General features: G+C 49.2%; 1 protein-coding gene across 3 annotated transcripts in view; it reads right to left on the reverse strand.

Annotated features, from left to right (window-relative positions):
- The window catches only part of TWIST2 (twist family bHLH transcription factor 2), a 50,285-nt gene extending 34,760 nt beyond the window's left edge, over positions 1 to 15,525 (reverse strand). For 2 of the 3 annotated variants that reach the window (XR_014245588.1, XM_082395385.1), the window contains exon 1: positions 14,795 to 15,525. Coding sequence is in view for 2 of the 3 variants with exons in the window: in XM_082395385.1 (XP_082251511.1) it covers positions 14,830 to 15,312 (483 nt within the window). In the remaining variant the exon portion in view is untranslated. The remainder of the gene's footprint in view (positions 1 to 14,794) is intronic. The other variant, XM_082395384.1, reaches the window with a different exon arrangement.
- Between the last annotated feature and the right edge of the window lie 50 nt (positions 15,526 to 15,575).

A 15,575-nucleotide genomic window follows, 5' to 3' on the forward strand; every position in this document is an offset into this window, starting at 1 on the left:
CCATTTTCAGGATTAAAATAACTCTACGTGCCAAGTGCCGGGACCCGTAAACGCTCCGCATCTCAGCCTCAGTGAACACCCTCACTGGTCTTCCTTTGCTCCCTGAGCTTCTCTGGGGCTGCGTGGCCCCTCTCTTTGTACCAGTCTGGGGGGAGGGAGGAGGGCCCTCACATCACCACGCGGCCAGGCCTGCGGTGGGAGGCACCCCTCCGAGCCACCCCCAAACCTCGGTGCCACCCAGCTGCACCTGGCGGGCTTCACAAACCCCCTTCCGGGGCACACAGGAGCTCAGAGAAGGGGGCTGCTTGAGGGGAGGTGTCCAACAGGCACTTCAGAAGGGGCCGAGCGCAGGGCACGGAACAATGTCCCTCCTATGCTCGTGCAGGCTGGGCAGGGTGCACCGAGGGGCGGGTGGACCCCAGGCAGGGGAGACCCTGAAAGCAGCCAAGGCCTGCACCCGCCTCCCCCAGACCCGTCTCGGCCCAGCTGTGCCCCATGGCACCAGCTTCCCTGCCCGGGTCCCAGCTGGTCTAGGCCCCGGCCTGGGTGCAGACCTCCTGCGCCCCTGTTCCCCTTGCCCAGGCTGACCCTCGGGAGCAGGGCGCTGCCTCCTGCCCTGTGCTCCTGGCGCCCCATTCGGGCCTTCCTGCTCTGTTTATTTGCACAGCCAGAAGACAAAAAGCCATCGCTCTGACTCACTCATGCTCCCCCGTCGGCTCTGATTCATGCAGGAGGCCCACGGCGGGGACTAACCCAGCCGTTGGCCTCCTGGTTTCTTTATGTCTCTACGGCAAAGGCAACTGCGGTTTCGGATTGAGAATTCAAGCACAGCTCACGTTGCACCCGCGAGCTCACGGGCGTACTGCAGAGGACAGACAGCCTGGAGGGAAGTGCCTGCCCAGGGCTCTCCCTCCTGGAGACCTCAGAGCCGCTTCACCCGGTGGTGATGGAAACTTACAAACATTTCCGTCGTCCTTCTGAAAAGGATTTGGCCATCTGGCAAGGGTGGTCCCAGAATGTGCCAGAAGTATGCATCCGACGCAGCCCAGGGTGTGAAAGAAGACAGCCTCAGAGCAAATTAGATTATGGTTTAGAACTGGAAAGGAAATGTGAGACTCAGAGCTGGGGGCTCAGCCCAGGGACACTAGGTTGGGAGGTGCAGGTGTGATTCAGATAGTAGACAAGGCTGCAAACCACCAGGGTCCAGGCTTCTAGAGAACCTGACTTGTCAGGATGGGAGGGGGCGTAAACCCACCGGCACCGCCAGCTTCTCCTTCAGTCCTGCACGTGTGCCGTTCATCCCCGAAGGCCAGGAGCCCGGGGTGATTGATCTGAACCTTGGATTCCAGTGACTGGTGAACACAAGTGCCTCCAGAAGGTAAGGAGGCTTCTTTCTTGGGGCTCCTCTCAATCTGGATTCGGGGAACAGTCAGTTCACTGTATTTTCTCCACTTGCTTCCACAAATCTGAAGTGCTTTATGATTAAGAGCATATATCCCCCAATACAGAGAGAATAATAATAAAAGAAAGACAAATGAGGATGCTGAAACCAAACAGAGGGTGGGGTGACCACAGGGGAAGAGGATGAGCTAATTCCTGTAATTAAGCGCTTATGCCGATCTGCCCGGCAGATAAGGGCAGAAAGCAGAAAGATACATGGTCCCCCCCACCCCGCCCCGCCCACCAGAAGCCGGCCTGGGGTCCCAGTAGGGAGCCCAGCTGGGCCAAGTTGATGGGTTCTGGAAGAAGACATCAAATGATCCCAGCATTAAAGGCACTCTGAGAAAACAGTGGACAGGGGACAGGGTAGTGACAGTGGAGTACAGAAGATACCAAAAAAAATATATTTCGCATGTTACTTCAGAAGGAACCAAAGTTGTGACGTGGAGTGAAAGTTCCAGCGAGGGCGGATCTGCAGGAGGGCAGGAAGCTGTCTTGCGGGAGCCCTGCTTTACCAGCGTGGGCCTGGGGGTAGGAGGGTAAACCAGAGTCCAGAGGAAGGGATGCTTGGTCAGAGCCTTCCACTCTCCCTCTCAAAAGTCCTGGTTGGTTTCCTCAAATCGCATAAGTGATACATGGCATTTGCGGAACATTTGGAAAATAAAAAAAAGCAATAAAAATAAGAAGGAAAGGAAGATTTTCCACTAACGTTCTGGTCTAGAGACATTTGTCCTTACCTTTCTCACTCTCTCTCTGGACGAACACACCCATGCAAGCACACTCTGAGTTTTCAACCTGGGATCATATGTTCTGTTCCATTGTATAACCGTTTCCCTCACATTATTAAATACTTGCTTACGGCACAAAATCTGCTGACCGTATAGTGTTCCAGAATATGGCTAAACTGCAGTTTATTCAAGCAATTCATTCAGGACATTTTAAACATTTCCCTCATATTAACAAAGCTGATATGAATGTCTCTGCTCCTAGGCAGAGCCACCGTGATTCACTCGAAGATAACTCCTAAAAGTGTATTTGCTCCATCCAAGCCTATTTCTAATTTTTCAATCTTTTTTTTACCTACTGTCAAAACCTCTTTAGAAAGATTTTACAATTTATCCTCTCCCTAGCAGGGACAAGAGGACCTGTCTCCTCACACTTTCCTCAATAATGGGAATTATCATTATCTCTCTATACTTTCCACTTCAGTAAAAAAAATAGTATCCTCCTGTTTTATTTTGAATTTCTGGGCTACTGTTGAAGTTCAACACTTTTATATGTGTATCGACCAACTGAATTTCTTCTCTTGTAAATTCATATATTTTGCCCTTATTTTCTACTGGGTAATTGTCTTTTCTCCTATGGACTTTTAAGGGCTCTTTGTCTCGTAAGAATATTGATCCATTATAAAACACAGTGTAAATATTTCCTTCCCAGTTCATTTGAAAATTCTGGATATCCTAGTTTTTTGGTATTTGGAAGTTTAATTGTTTAATTGAGTTGCAGTTATTCCTTTTCTTTGTGACTTGCGTCTGCTACTCCTCAAATGACCAGCTTCAGGGGCCAGGCCCCATCCACATCAGCACCATCATTTCCGTTCCCTCCGTGTCCACCGTCAGGCTCTGCGGCGCCCCTGCTGCGCCCCACCCGGTGGGCTGGGGGTGGGCACACATGTCAGTGACCCCCGCCGGACAGAGCCACGGACCTTGACGGGACGAAACGACATTCATTTTGTCCGCCAGGATTCACCAGGAGGCCTGATTTTCTATTAGCTCTGACGGCCGATGTTTTCATGGAGAGGTTGGGTGGGTGGACATTGTGACACCCGACTGGCTGCAGGGACAGTGAGAAGGACGGGGTAGGTGGGAGGGGGCACCCTGTGTGTGTGCGCCCAAGGGTGCCGACTTCGTTCCCGTCACCCGGACGGTTATATGAAAACCAGCTGCAGGAAGGATGGAGCCCAACCGCCCAACATGGCACCGCCCTACCCCGGGTGCTGGCGCAGTGTCCACAGTGTGTGGCACCCGGGGGGATATGGCGAGCCCCCGGTTCGGTTACTCAGAGCAGAGGTGGCCGGAGAGAGGAGCAGTATCCCCAGGCACAGCAGCGCTGGGTGGCACTCGTGCATCAAAGAGCTTGCCCTCTGCACCTGCACTCCATCCTCGCACCTGCGCTCCGTCCTCGCAGCTGCGCTCCGTCCTCGCACCTGCGACCCGTCCCCGCAGCTGCGGGAGGAACCACGCGGCAGTGATGCATTGGGGCCCCGGCACAAGATGCGTCTGGCTTGCAGGGGTGACCCGGCTTCTTGTCAGGCGGCGACACAACTTAACTAGGGGGCCGGCAGGCAACCTGAGTCCTGTCCTCCTGCCTCGATCTGAGTTCTCTCTCTCAGCAGCTTGAGGGAATCTGTCTGCCTCTCTTCTTCCCTCCCTGGTGCTTTTCTTTTGGGGGGAGGGGTGCACAGAGGACCAGGAAGGGGGGAAGAGCAGCAGCAAATTTGCTTTCAGCCACTCACCCCTGCTGGCGAGATTCTTTCAGACCTGCTTCGCGTTCTCCTGAGCCCTCCTGTCTGGATTCTCAAAACACAGTCCATGAGCCCAACACTATCTCTGGGGTTTCTGCGAGTGTCTCAAAGTGCTGACTGCGTGACACCACGAAGGTGACGGTGTTTTCAGAAACGGAACTGAATCACGGCGGAGGAAGCACCAGGTGGACCACTCTCCCACCCGTCTCCCTTGGTGGGTCCCTGGGGCACAGTGGCTCAGGGAGCAGGCGAGGAGTTAACCCGGCAGTGGGGGAAGGAGAGAAAAAAGATCAAAGGAGAAAAAACCGCCCAACTGGCCCTGAAGGATGGCGTGCCACCCCTTTCCCCATGTCCCTCTCTCTGGGCGCGGTCCCCACCATGCTGGTCACATGTCCACTCTGCACTGGGCTAGGGTCCCAGCCCTTAGAAGGCGGCACTGGAGAAAGAGAGGGATTTACCCAAAAGAGCAGCGCAGGGCCAGAGACCCCCCTTCTCAGGGATCACCAGCTCGGGGTGGCCACGGCGTCCCCTCTGAGGGTCTCTGAGCCTGCGAACCAGACTGAAATCGGCTCACTCGTGCACAGGCCCTGGGTTTCAGGGAGCCCACTGCTGGATGCGATGGGTCCAAACGCTCCTGGGCCACCCCTGCAACAGGTGCGGAAGATGATCCCCCTCTTGTCTGTGGGGTCGATGGCTGGCAGTGCAGAACCTTGGGGCCACTCCCGCCCCTGCGCCCCTCCCCCCGTCCCCCAGTCCACCGTGGAGAGGCTTCCAGAGGTACAATCAACAGGCCACTAAGTGTGTTATCAGAATTGTTTGAGGGACTTTTTTTATGAACACATTAGGAAAGAGATTTCAAAAGGAAAATGCTTTTAGGCAACACAACTTGACCAGATGAGAAGCATCTGATAAGCGCTGAATCAAGTGGATAAACTGGATTACGTCTCTGGAAAGTGGAGAAAAGGTAAAGGTCTAGCACACCTCCACCCCCAAGTCCCATCAAGTCACCAGAGAGGCCCACAGTCGGACTCAGGATTTTTTTTTTTTTTTTTTTTTTTGCTGGTAAAATACACAATTTACCATTTTAAAGTATACAATTCAGGAGAATTTTACACTGCTGTGCAAACATCATCGCTATCTAGTTCCAGACCTTCTTCATCACCCCAAACAGAAATCCCACACCCATTAAGCAATTCTGTCCCATTCTGCCTCCCCGCCAGTCCCTGGCAACCACGAATCTACTTTTGCCTCTTCTGGATATTTCATGTAAATGGAGTCGTACACTATTTGGTCTTTTGTGTCTGACTTCTTTAACTCAGTAATGTTTTCACGATTCACCCATGCTCTTGCATGGGCCAGAGCATCATGCCCTCTGGCTGAGTAGCTTTCCACTGTATGGAGAGACCGCACTGTACAGACCCCTTCCTCAGCTGATGGACATCTGTATTGTTTTCACCTTTGGCTATTGTACATGGCACTGTTATGAACATGAGTGTGCACTTTTGTATGAACACCTGCTTTCAATTCTTTGGTGTATATACCCAGGAGGGAATGGCTGGGTCCTACTGGCTCTTGGAATTTTGATAACCGCAGGACTATGAGAAACTTAGCCCATCATTTTACAGGCAGGAAAACTGAGTCCCAGCGAAGCTATGACACGCCTCAGCCCAAAAATGTAGGGCTGAGAGCAGGAAAGTGATGTCCACCGCATGTTCAAATTCAGGAAAAGTCCTATTTGGATTCTCAATCCCCTGGACCCAAGACAATAGGTTTTTCCCAACAGATTCACTTGGGGACCTAGCCTGCCCCTGCAAGAGCAACTGCCTTTGCTTTCTGTCTAATTAAAATTTCCCCAAATAGAAAAAATACCACATCAGAGAAATTCACTAAGGGAAAGAATTACATATGATTTGTTCTGGAAACGGTGATTTCACTGAAGAGCAAAATCCATTGGGGAGACGCACGTTGACCACATATAGCCGCGAACATTTAAAACCTCCAGAATTTACATTGTGGAGAGGCAAGCAGGAGAGAGCACAGTGGGTGCCGGGAGCCAGAAACACACCAGCTTTGCTCTTTGTGTCCTCACTTCCCCTTTGCCTCTTTCTGGTTAGCAAAAGCGAAATTACGTAATTAACACTGAATGATACTTGCTGTAACTTTCAAAACATACACAACACAAGCTGATTATCCAAGAGCTTGTTTCATAAAATCTGCACATTGACACGCTTCTGAGGAACGAGCCAGGAGGATGAAATCTGTCATCTGTGCAAATAACGCTTTATCACCATTCAGAGAGCTCGGCCGCTCCAGCAGAAGGATGCTTCACGAGGTGGCCAGCACGGTGAGTTGGCTTCTCTCAGCTAAGCCAGGCGCGTCCTGCCTGCTTCCCCTGTGAACCTCAGAGGTGGGCGGGTGTCATCTCCTAGAAGTCTACTGTCTTTGGACGAGCGAAAGCTTCAAAGTGAAATTTGACAGTGGGGTTATCTACAGGAGGAGGAAACCAGTGCTGAGTTCCCACGTCTTCTCGTTAACCCTGGCCGAGGCTGAGCCACACTGGCTCACGCTCAGGCGTCCGTCCGCGTGACCTGAGGGCAGATCAGCAGCAGCTCCGAGGCCGGTCCAGCCCAGCTGAGCACCCGCCTCCTGGGCTCCCCACGCCTCTGCAGGGTGGCCACCTCAGCCACCGAGCTCTCAGGGACCTCTGCTTTCTCTGGCACCTGGGGCACCCGGTAACTCTGGCAGGGTCCTGCAAGTCGGGCACCACCTCTGGGACGTCTCTGATGGCCCTCTCGGGGTGATGCGGATGGCCGGGAGCAGGTGGCAGGCGAAGGCTCTGCAGGTCCTTGTTAAGTCACGCGGCCCCGCAGCCTCCCGCCTGGGGCGTCATCACAGCAGCGCTGAGGCAGCCCTACTGGATTTTACAAAGTGTCCCTTTTCTGGAAAGGCCGGGAGGGTGTTTGTTCTGATAAACCACTGTCTTCTGGGTTTCTCAGGGACCCTTGGGGAGACGCGATGGGTCTTCAGGGACCAGCAGAGGGAGGTCCGCGCCCGCACACACACCTGATCCTTCTGTTTCCTTATTCAGGGGCCCCGATCCCCTCAATCGCCCTATTCCGTGTGAAATTCTCCACACATCACTTTTCCCTTTCAGATCTTCAATTTCTCTTTTACTTTGCCATTCCTGAAAAAGTTACCTTTGTCACACATAAATCATAAATGATCGATTCATGTTTCCAGAATCACTGGAGACGCGTAAGATTAAATTACTCAACAGTGAAATTATGTGAAATCGTTCATTTTTGAAATGTAATAAAACAAAAGTGGATGTCGCAGAATAGTGATCTCTGAAACGAGCAGATAAATATATCACAGTTCACGCTTTTTGCTTATTGTTTAATTAAAAGAAAATCTCTATCCTCAAAAAATCGTCTAAAAGAGAGTTCCGGAACCGGCAGTCATTTAACATCCGGCAAAATAGCCTTGAGTTAATTCTGCCCTTAAAATACTTGACTGTGTGGACTCTTTACACAAGAGGGGTGTGCGTGGAGATCCCGTGCAGCCCCACCACGGACACCATGAAATATCAGCCCAGAAGCCCCCGCCGGTGGAGTCACCACATGGTTTCATGCAGTTCTAGGTGGTTGAAGCAGGTCATTTTGTATAAGAAAAATCAACAAAACAGGACACACCAGGCTTTCTAGGGCGCAGATATCCATTAGGGGCACTTCTGTTCTAGTATCAGTGGAACAATTTTCTTAGAAAAGAGTCACGATAGCCAACGAAGGAGAGGGAGTCACCCAGCACACAGTTTGGGGGACGGGCGGTCTGGCGGCACATCTATTACTGAGCTGCACTGAATTTCCAGAACACCCAGGACTGCTCTACTGAGAGAACCTGAGACGGGGTGTTTATTCCCCACTCCTGTTTGTGCTGTCGCTGCGGCCTGATGATGGGCTTTTTGTTCATCCTTTATCACTTACTAAGATATGAACGCTTTCGTGGACTTCAGTTATTAATCATGATAGATCTCAGCTAAAGAATAAGCACAAGAGAGGATGCAGGGTTGTAGGGTCGGGGCGGGGGAGGAACTGAGGAAGAAAGGCTCACCAGACAGAAAAAATGCACGAAGGATCAAGTCTTTCTGAGGTTCCCGCCGACGCGTACAGATATCATGAAAAAGGACAACAAGGTGGCCATGTGTATTCTGAAGACTTTGATTAGTTACGACCCAATGTATACGTAGTATGCAATTTGGGATGATTTAAACTCAGGAAAATTAATCTTCAGTAAGGATGCTGTTCATCAGTCAAACCCAATTATATGAATAGAGACGTGGCGACACTCTCAATTCAAGAAAGAAAATAAAGCCCTTTCCAACCCCCCCCCCCCCCGCCGCCCCTTTCCTCTCCAATTTGCAGTCATTTTAGGCATTTCCCAAAGAAATGATAAGCACCTGTGTATTGATCAAGGCAATCTCATTAGGAATGGGATTTTCAATGTACACAGCCTTCCGGAAGTGACCCGGTAAGCACAGATCTTCCTAATCCTGCAGGCTAGCTCTCCTTGTTACTCTTCCCGAGTTAACAGTCTGAGTTATGGAGGCAGACGACTAGGTAGCAGGCACTTTCGCACCCACAGGGCCAGAAAGTCAAACAAGGCAAATGGCTTTTGACTTCTGATCCCACTACACTCCCTGCAAACAAATCTACTTAAGGAGCTGAGATTAATGAAAGGAAATAGCAGCTCAATGTTCATTTCTAGATCTCGTGATTGAAAGAACATGCTGCCTGCTTGCATTCTGACTTCCAGAATGTTAAATCAAAGTCGAACACACACAGAAATCCACCACGGCCGCAGAGGCAGAGACTAGAAACTATTGGCCTGTGTTTTCTTTCAGGGAGTTTGTTTATTTTACAAGCTGTTCCTCAAGGAGCCCTCACTTGTCTCTGGAGCAGGCAAAAATCTCTTGCATCTCTAAGAAGAGGGACATACTCAGAGAGAATTGAACAGAAAGGCCAGTGTGGTATTTCATTTGTGCAGCAATAGAAAAACATCATGAACAACAAAAGTTGGGGCATTTGTTCTCCGTGGGGAGTCGGACAAAGGACCCCCACACCTCCCCTCCCCAAGCACAAGGCTAAACACCCACCGCCGGTTTCCCTTCTGCGTTGCTCTCCCTGACGCTCCGGAGAGGCCCTGGCTGGGACCCCAGCACAAGCCTCAGCCCTGGGGTTGGGGTTGGATGTTTGGTCTCCATCGCAGTGTTAATAAAATTAGGGTTTTTGCCCAAATCTTTCCCATCAGTCACACACCAGATCTGCACGTCCCGAAAAACAAATGTGAACCCTCCATCACAAACAGCAAGGAAAAGGAATCTAATGGCAGACAACATAATTTACCATTGCCCCCCAAAGATGCAGGTGGCTATTTTTAAGGTCGAACATGAGCTAAAAAGAAAGGAGTATTTTTCAGAATAACCGAATTTGATAACTTAAAGCTCGTTGGGCTCAACCCTGGCCTTCATTCAATGGATGGGGAAATTCTGGTCTAAAGAAAGGAGGGATGTGCCCAGTTTTAGAGGCATTGCTCTTAGGATGTGAGAAGTGAAATTACCATTCTACAGGAGACATCACGAGAAGCTGGGTCATCTAAATCTTCCCCGATCAAATAAATAACAGAGGAAAACGATATTATGGGAAGAAATTGAGCAACAGCAACCTCCACAGACACCACGCCTCGCTCTCTCAACCCCGTTCCCTCCTACACATAATCTCAGGATCACATTATTCTAAACAAGAGAGTTGTAGATAAAATAATACAGATATTCAAAGCACGTAAGACATTGTTTTGATTCAAAATGACTCTATTTTCAACTAACCACGAAACATTTCTCAGGTCGGAATAAAGTTACGTGCTGGCTTTTCCAGTGTCTGATTTGAGTCTCCTTTTAGCATGACAACTGTTAGCAATCACTGAAGAAAAATCCCACCATGCCTTAGTTGACATCAGCATGGAAATCGCAGCGTTAATGTCACTGTATCTCACTCCAAAATAAACATTAAATTAAGGCACATTTAATATAACTAAATTGCGGTCAAAGACTTACCCAAACGCAAAATACGTTCCTATTAAAAACAAACAAATATTAATTTAAAATAACCATGACTCAGTTTACGATTTGATATCTCTGTCAGTCTCTCTCTCTCTCTCTGTGTCTCTCTGTCTCTCTCTCTCCCCACCCCCCAACTGTGTACTAAGACTTCAATCTCTACACTTCTTGGATGAATAATTCTGATAAATCATCGGCTTTAGAACAGTGTGTGTGGGGGATATGTAAGTCAATATAGACTTAGTATCTTAAAAGCAAATGTTGTGTCAGTTTCAGGTGAATATTTCCTAAAATTCCTTTGAAAAATATATTCCTTATTAGCAAAGGGATAAATGTATTGATTGGTATTTCTCCTCTAAATTTCTGGGATTCTACTCTTTGTTTTAGAATTATAAGGAACCACTTCTAATTCATTATATATTGCAAATATGAGAAATGCCTAAAATTCTGAAAAGTGCAATAATGCAAATGATATCAGGGAAAAACGTGGATTTTTGCTCAAAGCACATTTTTTTGGTTTATTACTCTGAGATAGGCATAATCATTCCTTATATAATTTGCCCATTTGAATATAGAAATTTTAAAAATTCCTGTGGAATATCTTTTCTTTCAAACTTTTTATTTTGAGATAATGGTAGAGTCACAGAAAGTTGTAAGGAACAGTACACAGAGATTCCCTTACACTCTTCACTCGGTTTCCCCCAGTGGTAACATCTCAAAAAACTATAATACAATATCACAACCAGGAAACTCACACTGATACACTCTCCAGACCTTATTCAGATGTCGCCAGTTTTACATGCACCCCTGTGTGTGTGTGTGTGTGTGTATGTGTGTGTGTGTTTCATTCTATACAGTTTTATCACATGTGTAGACTCAGGTGACCATGTGAAATATGTTTTTAAGCATTTTCTGCTTTTAGTGTTTCATCTTGGCTTTACCTTTGGATGCATCCATGTCTGTATCTCTTAGATTCTATGTCTTCTTTATGGCTTTGCTTCTTGGCTACACTAACGTATTCATCTCTTCTTTGAATTTTATTGCCTCATCCGTGAATTCTTTGCTAGCAGAAAGCTTTGTATTTGGTTTGCTTTTTGCAGCACATTTATCCTTTCCCAGGACAAGACACAAACATAAACAGACTTTCCAGCATACATTCACAGGGTTTTTAAAGACACCAGTGAGAACAGATTAATATAAATACTAAGCTTAAAAACTGTCATAAAAGTTCAGCCTTTAAAACTGGCTTATTAAAATATTTGTTTTTTTTTAAAGCCCAGATTTAAACTACAGTTATGAGTTATGGTGCTCTGCTCAGAAAGAGTTTACTTTATGATCTTTTCACCAGGCGAAAGGAATCTGGCATCTGTGCCGTCTATCCAAAATACAGTGAAGCAAGGAGGATGAAAACTCAATTCTTTCAGGTTCAAGACTTGTCTGAAAATAGTACAGCTTTCAGAAAACCTCAGTAAAGTACTACATTTCAAATGACCTCAAACAGCTACTCTCCAAGTCCCAAGCCTCCAGCTCCCACTCTGGCCAGATGGGTAGCAAGACCTGCTTCCTGCAAGATTTAAAGAGTAACTACAAATATTTAAGGAAACAATACCCACATAACAGAGGTCAGCCCCTACATCAGATCTTTTCAGTGGGCATTTTATAACAAAACATTACTTATATTTCAAGTAGCTGGGCCATTCATTCTACTTCTTCCCCTGACCAATCAAAAGCTCTCCAAGGATTCTGCATTTCCATTCACCATAGGGAATTCATTTTCTTTCACGACCAGCTAGCATTCTGAATTTAGCCATTAACGAACACTTCCAAAAAGTCCATTTTCAGGAGAGAGGAAAAGGCTTACACATACTGGATGGTTAGAGGGTCCTACTCTGTTCTCCAAAGTAACTAAAAGTTCTTAGGGAAAAAAAGGTAGTATTTTGAGGATGGGAACCTACTGAAAATCTATGCAGATTGCAGAAGTTAGAGAGATATCATCTTTAACCACAAAGCAGAGAACACGAAAAATGTCTGATAAGTAATCATCACCTCCCCATACCCTCCCAGTCAGGTGCCCCGCCAACCCTGCACCGAAGACTCAGGCATTTAACGAGAAAACTGAAAACTCCTTTGGAGATTTTCAGATTAGATGAACCCTGCTGACTGTCCAAAGACACCTGATTTATTGTGTAGTTGTATTTTTAAATACCAGGCCAAAGGAAAAAGTCAGGATAAACATTAGCACCAGCAGTACTCTGATTTTCCCTGTGTTTCTCTTTATATCAAGGGACAATTTCGGCGTTTAATGTGGTTGCTGCTCGTCTAGACACAGCTTTTCTCATATATCTCAATAGACACTAAAATCACATACAATTTATGGAAAGGTCTAGAAATTCCTTACTAATACATATACCTAATGCGTCTTAAAAATGTTACAAATAAATAACAAATGCCACGGAGCAACATTTTCAGGAAATCAAACCAATTATAACTGTATTTATACTCATACAGACTAACAGCTTAAAAACAGAAAGAATACAAAAGTTTGTCGAACATGCCTGATAAGTAAAAGCAAAGTGCGCCCAGGATCATCAGTGTGTCAAAGATTTTCACATTTCCCTTCTCTTTCTGTACAGAGTGGGTATCTATCCACCTAAGGAAACTGGTTTATCAGACCTAGTCAGTTATATTCAAGTACAGAAAAATAAAAATAAATGGGCTCCATGGAGATCATGTGCTCTCCAGCTGAATGTGTTTCTCTTACATTTCAGGGACTTTTTTCCAAAAAAACTCTTAATGCTTTTCATGTATTCATTATAAGTAATATCTTTTATTTTTATATAACATTAACTGTGCTCTATGTCTGATTCTCTGTTTTAGGAATGCGATTCTTTTCAAATGAATTTTAAAAGATACTACGAAATTCTTGCATTAAGGTAATAACCTCTTGCTTTTGTTTTCAATAATTTTCTGGAGGGAAGTCTTAATGATAATTCTGTTGACTTTTTCCTTAAACAAAGCTATATATGTGTACGTTTTAAAAAGATGACATTCCTCATCTGTTTGTTCTTATTTCAGATGTGCTATAAACTATGTGTGGTAGAAAGGGTACATGGAATTAACTAATGGAAGCTCATAATTTAGGCAGCAAAAACCAGAATTAATGTATTATCCCACTGTAGCATTTTAGTACTCGGCCAATCCAAACTTTCTTTCCTAGGGAAATATGTGATTGAGACACTTTCCATCTGCTTTTGACAAAGATAGGAGAAGATCCCCGTAAGTTACTCTCTGCTAAAAATTCTTTTTAAAAAGCCTATAAAATGATTATTGTCTTAGGGGCCTATTTCACCCAAAGAATTTTCAGTGGCACAGAAATAAAAACTAAAAAAATAAAATAAAATCCACCTGTGCTAGATCAGCCTTTCGTAGCCACAGCAAAAACATTTGCAGATATTATAAAACACACAGGAAAGAAATGGATATGCTTGGGAGAATGGGCGGCTGCACGCTCTTGATTAATCTAAATTCCTTCTCTGTGAAGTGGAGACGTGAATAAAAACACTGCAAGATGAGCGAGAAACTAAAACATACCAAGTACGAAGGATTTTTAACCCGGCTCTCTCTCCACCAAAAATCCTCCACCCTTCACTCCATCGTCTGAGACAGGCATGGTCACAGAGCCTTCTGGAAAGGCCAGGACAGCGTCTCCGCAGTTAGACATTGGCTAAGGGACTTCCAAGGTGTCTGGTGGAAAGAGGCCGGTGCAGGACGCCCTGAGCGCTCTACTAGAGGAATCCAGAACTCCCAGTGCTCTCCGCAGCCGTGTCCCTTTGCCTTCTCCGGCGCCGGGCCCTGTCGCACCGCCTCCCTTTCCCCGCAAACCTGTTTCCCAGCCTGGACCCCTCGCGCTCTCCTGCGGGGCCGAACGCTCGGACGTAGCGCGGGCAGAGCCCCCTCCCGGACTCTCGAGGTTCAAGGCTGGGGCCAGAGGCTCCCAGCTCCGAGGTCCACTCCACCTGCCTGCGGGCAGCCGGGGTTCCCAGCGGCGGTGTCCGCGCTCCGATCTCCGCGCCTCTCAGCCTCGGCCCTGTCCTCCGCGCTCGGGGCGCGGATGGTCCCCGGCTTTCGGGCTGCACCGGCCCCGGAGCCGCCAGCACAGGGCAGCGTCCTCCCGCCTTCCCCAGGCAAACCCAGGCGCCGCCGGTCCGCACCTCTGCGCCCACCGGGCGGGCCAGGGCGCCGACGGCCGGGTCCCCGAGGCGCGGGCCGGGACGCCCTGCAAGAACAGTCGAGGAGAACTGGGTGTCCGCACGACGAGCGCGCTCTGCCACTCCCCGGGAACGGGGCGAAGCCACAGCCTGGCACGGCCCGGCCCAGGCAGCTTCCCGGGCGGCCTCCGCTCCGAGGAACGCAGTGGGTAGCTGGTCCTCAGATCTGTCCCGGCCGGCTCCGGGCAGTTCTTCTGATGCCCACTCCCCCGACAGTCACCCACAGACCCCCACCTCCACAGCAGCAAGGACGGAAAATACCACTGTCACCAGTCGGCACGTTCCCGACTGACACACTGCCTGGGAGATTGCACAAAACCACAGGGGTGCCCCGGCACCTGGAAGCTTCCCGATCGACCCCCGTCTGTTGCTAGGAGGAAAAGCGCACCCCATCCTGGCCGCCGCGGCCCGCCCGCTGAGGAGGGCGCCCGTCGCACGCGCAGCACCTACCCTGGCGCGCCGGTCCGGACGTGGGTGGCGCGGCGCTAGTGGGAGGCGGACATGGACCACGCGCCCTCCATGCGCCACACGGAGAAAGCGTAGCTGAGGCGCTCGTGGGCCACGTAGCTGCAGCTGGTCATCTTATTGTCCATCTCGTCGCTCTGCAGGACCTGGTAGAGGAAGTCTATGTACCTGGCGGCCAGCTTGAGCGTCTGGATCTTGCTGAGCTTGTCCGAGGGCAGCGTGGGGATGATCTTGCGCAGCGCAGCGAAGGCCTCGTTGAGCGACTGGGTGCGTTGGCGCTCGCGCACGTTGGCCAGGATGCGCTGGCTCTGCAGCTCCTCGAAGGACTGCGCGCTCGGGCTGCCCTTCTTGCCGCGCTTGCCGGGGGTCGGGCTGCCATCTTCGCTCGACTTCTTACTGTAGCGCCGTTTCCGGCCGAAGCGCTTGGGCTGCCGCTCGAGCTCCTCCTCGCTGGTGCCCAGGCTGTCTACGGGGGACACGGGCGAGCTGGAGCCCTCCTCCATGGCGCCCGCCCGGCGCGCGTGGGGCTGGGGGCGCCGGGCGCCGAGCGCGCGCCGCTGGCCAAGCCCGCGGTCGCCGAGCACACGCTCTCCGAGCTGCTCGAAAGGCTCTGATTTCAAGGCCGGCTTGTGCAAAACCGAGGTCTCCGGGAGAGGAAGTTATTCTAACTTTTTTGGAAACCCTAGCCGGGCTGGGTTGCTAAATAGTTGTCAGGAGCGAGGGCGGCGCGCTGATTGGCCGCCGCGCCCGGGGGCAGGACAAGTTC

Source organism: Balaenoptera borealis (assembly GCF_965194805.1).
Source record: "Balaenoptera borealis genome assembly, chromosome: 6".
Taxonomy (NCBI): Eukaryota; Metazoa; Chordata; class Mammalia; order Artiodactyla; family Balaenopteridae; genus Balaenoptera; species Balaenoptera borealis.